This window comes from Microcaecilia unicolor, chromosome 5, assembly GCF_901765095.1.
Source record: "Microcaecilia unicolor chromosome 5, aMicUni1.1, whole genome shotgun sequence".
Taxonomy (NCBI): Eukaryota; Metazoa; Chordata; class Amphibia; order Gymnophiona; family Siphonopidae; genus Microcaecilia; species Microcaecilia unicolor.
In genome coordinates, this window is record NC_044035.1 from 192,062,273 (window position 1) to 192,067,739 (window position 5,467).

A 5,467-nucleotide genomic window follows, 5' to 3' on the forward strand; every position below is an offset into this window, starting at 1 on the left:
CACATGTTCTATTTTACCTGTAGTAGGTGTGATGGTGGTTTAGGTCCCAGTGTAATACCTGTAGTGCTGCCTATTTATTCATAGGTTACTCCTGGGGAGTGGTTCCCAAATCTAATCCTGGAGGTATCTTAGCCAGTCAGGTTTTCAGGATAATGAAAATAAAAAAAGGTGGGAATATGAGCCAGGCTATCCAAAGACTAAAACCAAGTCAAAATTAAAATGAAATATAACGTTTAATAGCATACAGCAAATAATAATAAATCAATTATACATAGAGAATAACTAAAATGACTAGACACAATGTCGTGTTTCGGCCAAATGGCCTACATCAGGAGTCTATAAATAGAAAAATAAAATAAAAATATAGACCCACCACCATCAGCGGATCGCATGCGGGAGGAGGGCAGCGGGACCACCGCCGCTGCGCTTAATCCCAGGCGGGGGAGAGCTGCGCCCCTCACCGGCTGACAGGTCGGAGCTGGTGGGGGGTCTGAACATGGAGGGTTGACACTGGCCCAGTGCATGATCGGGGCAGAGGAGGGTCTGAGCCTATGCACGGGGATTAGCAGGACAGGGGAAAGGATTGAACCGTGCACTTACTCCCGGCCTCAAATTGCACCTGATCCCCAGCCTGCACAGCTGCTATGCTATAAGCTTATAAGTCGGTGGGGGTTTTTTTCTCTCTTACAAGGGTAATCCGGGAGCAGGCCGTGTCAGAGATGGAATGGGAGGAGAAGGCACATCTTACTGAAACAATGGGAAGAGGAACAGATCAGAGCAGCTCCTGGGGCAAGACAGTTCTTCAGCTAGGTGTTACCCCACAGGTGAAGGAATGGAAAGCAGAGGCCGTCCTGGATCCCCAGCAGTCCCAGGGTGGAGAAGCTCCTCACGGGTCTTCCTCAGATGATGGGCTCCTCAAGGTGATCAAACAGGAGAAAATCGAGGATGAGGATAGCGGGGAGACGGATTCTACTAACCCGTTAACAGAAGACCAGATCCAGATTTTGCAGTATGAGGAGTGGAGAAGGATCAGCCAGCAGCTTCCGAAGAAGGAAGAACAGCAGAGCATGCCTGTCTCCCAAGCACCACCAGCCTGGAAGGAAGCCCCTGCCCCAACTCCTGCTCCTACCCCCTCCTCTAACCCCACCCCCATCACCACCCCCATTTTTAGTGAAAAGCTCCCTGGCTTTAAGAGGGCTCTGCAGATTCTGATGGTCCGCACAGCAGAAAGACCACATGAGTGTCCTCAGTGTGGGAAGTTCTTCACCCACAAGCACAACCTCATTGTACATAGGAAGATCCACTCTGATGACCCCCATGACTGCTCCGAGTGTGGGAAGCGCTTTAATCAGAAGAAGAACCTTGTCCGCCACCAGCGAACTCATACAGGGGAAAAGCCCTACGCTTGCACAGAATGTGAAAAGAGCTTTAGCCAGAAGCAGAACCTAATGAGGCACGAGAGAACCCATACAGGGGAGAGGCCCTACTTATGTACGGAGTGTGGGAAGAGTTTCTGCGACAGCCAGGACCTCATGAAGCACCACCGGATCCACACGGGGAACCGGCCGCACGAATGCAGCGACTGCGGGAAGAGGTTCATATGTAGGAAGAACCTGGTCTCGCACCGGAGGATCCACACGGGGGAGAGACCCTTCCCCTGCCCGACGTGCGACAGAAGGTTTTCAGAGAAGCAGGATATGATGCGGCACCAGAGGATTCACACGGGGGAGAAGCCTTATGTGTGTGCTGAGTGTGGAAAGGCTTTTCGCTGGTGCAAAGACCTGAAGAAACATCAGAGATTCCACGCCTTGGATGCAGTCTATATATGCACCGAATGTGGTCGGCCCTTCAGCTGGAAGACCAACCTCACGCAGAAGCCCATGCCACAGGCAGACAAGAGTGCTCACGTCTGTAGTGAATGTGAGCAGGCCTGCCAGAATAAGGAGACGCTGGAGACCCCCTGCAAGAGAGAAGCCGTATGCTTTTAAATACAGGGCCAAGTACCAAGAACGAGCCAGAGCAGGGCTCCCATACCATGGGTTTGGGGCTGGCAGGGAGAACCAGGAGGATTTGCAAGTGAGGCTATATTCCAGGTGCAGCCCTCGTTTAACTCTCTCCTGGCGTTTGGAAGCCATTCCAAACCTAGTTTTCAAACCCATTCCATGGTAGTTTGCAGATGGTTTTTTATGTTGTGGTTTATTGCAAGTGAACACTCATTACTTGTAGGAAATGACATGAAGAATGCCCTGTAGCAGACACTGAACTGGGAAAAGTAAAACTGACAGATGCAGAGTGTTGCACAGTAGTTATTGTGAACCCACAGCATGAAAGCTGTGCACACACTGCTCACGGATTCTAAAAGCCGCCTTTTTTCTGATGGTATTTGTTAGCACTGGAAATTTAGTCTAGCGCGTGGGTTGTTTTGGAGCTCCCCTTTGCTGAGAATATAGGAGAGAGTCTGAAAAATCCTCAAGAAACCTGTCAAAGACGAGGACCCACTTCTGGCAGTTGCAAGGAAGAAACCATTTTCATGTTCTGAGTGTGAGCAGTATTGCACCATTGAGGTTACTCAGCAACAAGATGAAGAGAAACCAGTTTCTGGCTGTAAATGTGAGTGAAGCTGTGTGAGTGAAGCTGCTAAGAGACAAGAGGTCAAACACAGAGACAGATGAAGAGTCTTGTAAAAGAAGGAAACCAGACCCAGAAGAAACTCTTAGAAATCCCCCCACAATGAACTTTTGGAAACTTAAATAATTCCCATAGGGTGAGCAGCTAGGCTACATGCCGTCAAAGATACAGTGAGCTGGCCCTGATTTAATTTAAAATATAGAACAGGAAAAAGACCTCTACGAGGGGAAAGCACAACGGACGGCAGTGGGGGCTGACGGGGGACGTGTCACCAGCGGAGATATAAAACCAGCAGTCTTTATTAAAACACTAAGGAAAAAGACCCTCTTTATTAAAACACTAAGGAATACGTGGTGCGTCCTTTGTCAGCCTCTGCTGTTGTCTGTCCTGATTTAATTTATACATCCCCACATGTCCACCTGCAGCGTTGTTCCTATCTGTAGAAGAGAAGCTAGCACACATCCATACAAGTATTGTGGTAAAAAGCAGGACTGATTCAGTAACCTTAGCATCTAGTTGTACACGTAATCCGAATCGAACTGCTCAGGTGTTTGCGGACTAGAAGCAATGTATAGTATAGTACAACCGTCCCTTGATGGGCCCCCGCTGGATCCACTTGCTTTAAAAGATTCCACAGACCCCGATGCCAGGGGAAAGCCAGTTGTGCATTCCTAACAGTAGGACGACCTCCAGGAAGGAACCAGTGCTGGGGCCTTTGGAAAGACATTCTCCATCTACAGGTGTGTGTGTGCTGCAGATGGTAACGTGACCCAACACTATTATCCTCAGCACCTCGGAGACCTAAAATAAGAGATGTGGGACTGATGTTTGTGACCCAGTTGTAAAAGAATACATGAACTTCTCTGTTTGATGAAAAATGTTCCTGAATGCCTATTTATTCTGCAATCAAATTAAAACAAGTGCTAGAAAAAAAAAAAAAAAAAAAAAAATAAAAATATAAATACAATCAAAAATAGAGATAATGTCCAAACAAGAGGAACAGGTATAAAACACGATAATACAGAAAATGAACTATATACCATGCTAATGTAAATATTAGAGAACTTATAATACATAAAAAAGCTAATGACAACTCACAACACAGATACCATATACTCTATAAGTGACATAAACCATAGATATCACAAAGACATGATTTTAAAAACAAATATGCAGATCTCAAATTACATATACATACATAGATATTGATGGGTCATAAAAAGACAAAACTAACCTTGATAATTGAGATAAATAGTGATTTGAGATTATCAGTTATGAACAAAAAATCTGTGGAAAAAAGGGGAGGGAAGAGGGAAATTGCAAAATAAATAATCAAACGTGTAATGGGAATGTGAATAGAATGAAAAATTACAAAAATAATAAAAAAATAAAAATAAAAATTATAATAAATACTGAATATGACGCACTGACCTCACTGCTGGAGAAAATGTCCCAATTAAAAGATCTGCAGACAGGATCTTAAAAATGGTCTGCAAAAACAGAAAAACAACCAAATCAATGAAACATATGGACCCACACCGATTGAAAACAGTTGGCAACTAGCCCCACACTAATACATAACGAGCCATACAGCACAGCTGGAAAAGGTTTTCAGGATATCCACAATGAATATTCATGAGATAGATTTGCATGAGGTGGATGCAGTGAATATCCTGAAAACCTGACTGGCTGGGGTGCCTCCGGGACCAGGTTTGGGAACCTGGGGGAATTCTGCGCCATAAGGCAATGAAGAATTTGCACAGAATTCTGCCCCTTGTCTTGTAGAATTCTGCACTTGGAACAGAAGGCAGAAAATTTGTCAAGGTTCTGGTTCCCTCCTCTTGCAGCACAAACCCATTGATTGCTTGTCCCCCCACACACACACACCCACCACCACACACACATACCTAACCTGCCCTCCTGGATTATGTGGCATAAGTAAGAAACAAGCAGTTGCGCATCAGACGAGTTGCTCCTCATCTGCTGGCCTGAGCTCAACTGCTTATTTGAACTGTGTGACTGTACGGAGTCTGCGTGGTTCAAATAAGCAGTGAGTCTAGGCTGGTAGATGAGGAGGAAATGATCTGATGTGCAGATAAGGTTACAAATAAATTTGTTTTTGATATTTAGAGAATAAGATATCAGCTTTGAAAATGTGCATTTCTTATATTTTGTTCTGTACTGAAGGAAATACATCTGTTTCTCCTTCTTTGGGATCCTGCTGCATCCACTGTGGTTTCTTTGATGTTCCATTTCATTTTTTGTCTACATATTTGTTTCTAGTTTTCAGTCTTTTATTTGTTTATTTATTTTACCAAGTGGTGGCTTTTGTTTTCCTTGTATAAAATAGACAAGGGATTCTGATAGACAGCTTCAGATTCCTATACGGAATCTATATATCTTATAGTTGAAAAACAGTTGAAAAACAGCCCCTGCACTTCCTCTCCTTAAAAAGATACCCCCCCCCCCCCCCCCCCCCCCCCCGTTACCTTGTACCCACGATCCCTGGAGGTTTAGTGATGTTCTAGAGCACATGCAGTGCTAACTTTTCATGGGTAGGATTGGTGCAGTTTAAGTTCTTAACTTGGAGCTGGTATGGTATGGTATGGTAAGCTTCTGAGTATCTATTTGCAAGGTTTTGTCTTACATCACACACTGTCTGGTAGGGGAGGGAGTTTGCATTGCTATCATTGATATGACACCAGAGTTTGTATGTTGAGTTGTAAAGTGAAACATTCTACTTCTGTTCTGTACCCCTTATTGTTAGAGTTTTATTGGTTGATCTAGGAATACCTATATGAATGAATTATTATGACCTATATAATTTATATATAATTGA

General features: G+C 44.4%; 1 protein-coding gene across 1 annotated transcript; it reads left to right on the top strand.

Annotated features, from left to right (window-relative positions):
* Nucleotides 1–374: 374 nt before the first annotated feature.
* LOC115470473 (zinc finger protein OZF-like) lies at nt 375–2,643 on the top strand. Its single transcript, XM_030203678.1, has one exon. It carries the CDS (start codon nt 720–722, stop codon nt 1,986–1,988), a length of 1,269 nt encoding a protein of 422 aa, XP_030059538.1. The 5' UTR covers nt 375–719; the 3' UTR covers nt 1,989–2,643.
* Nucleotides 2,644–5,467: the final 2,824 nt, after the last annotated feature.

What these genes read in the sequence shown, in the direction of transcription:
- LOC115470473 (XM_030203678.1), top strand. Translation starts at nt 720, where the DNA reads ATGGAATGGGAGGAGAAGGCACATCTTACTGAAACAATGGGAAGAGGA.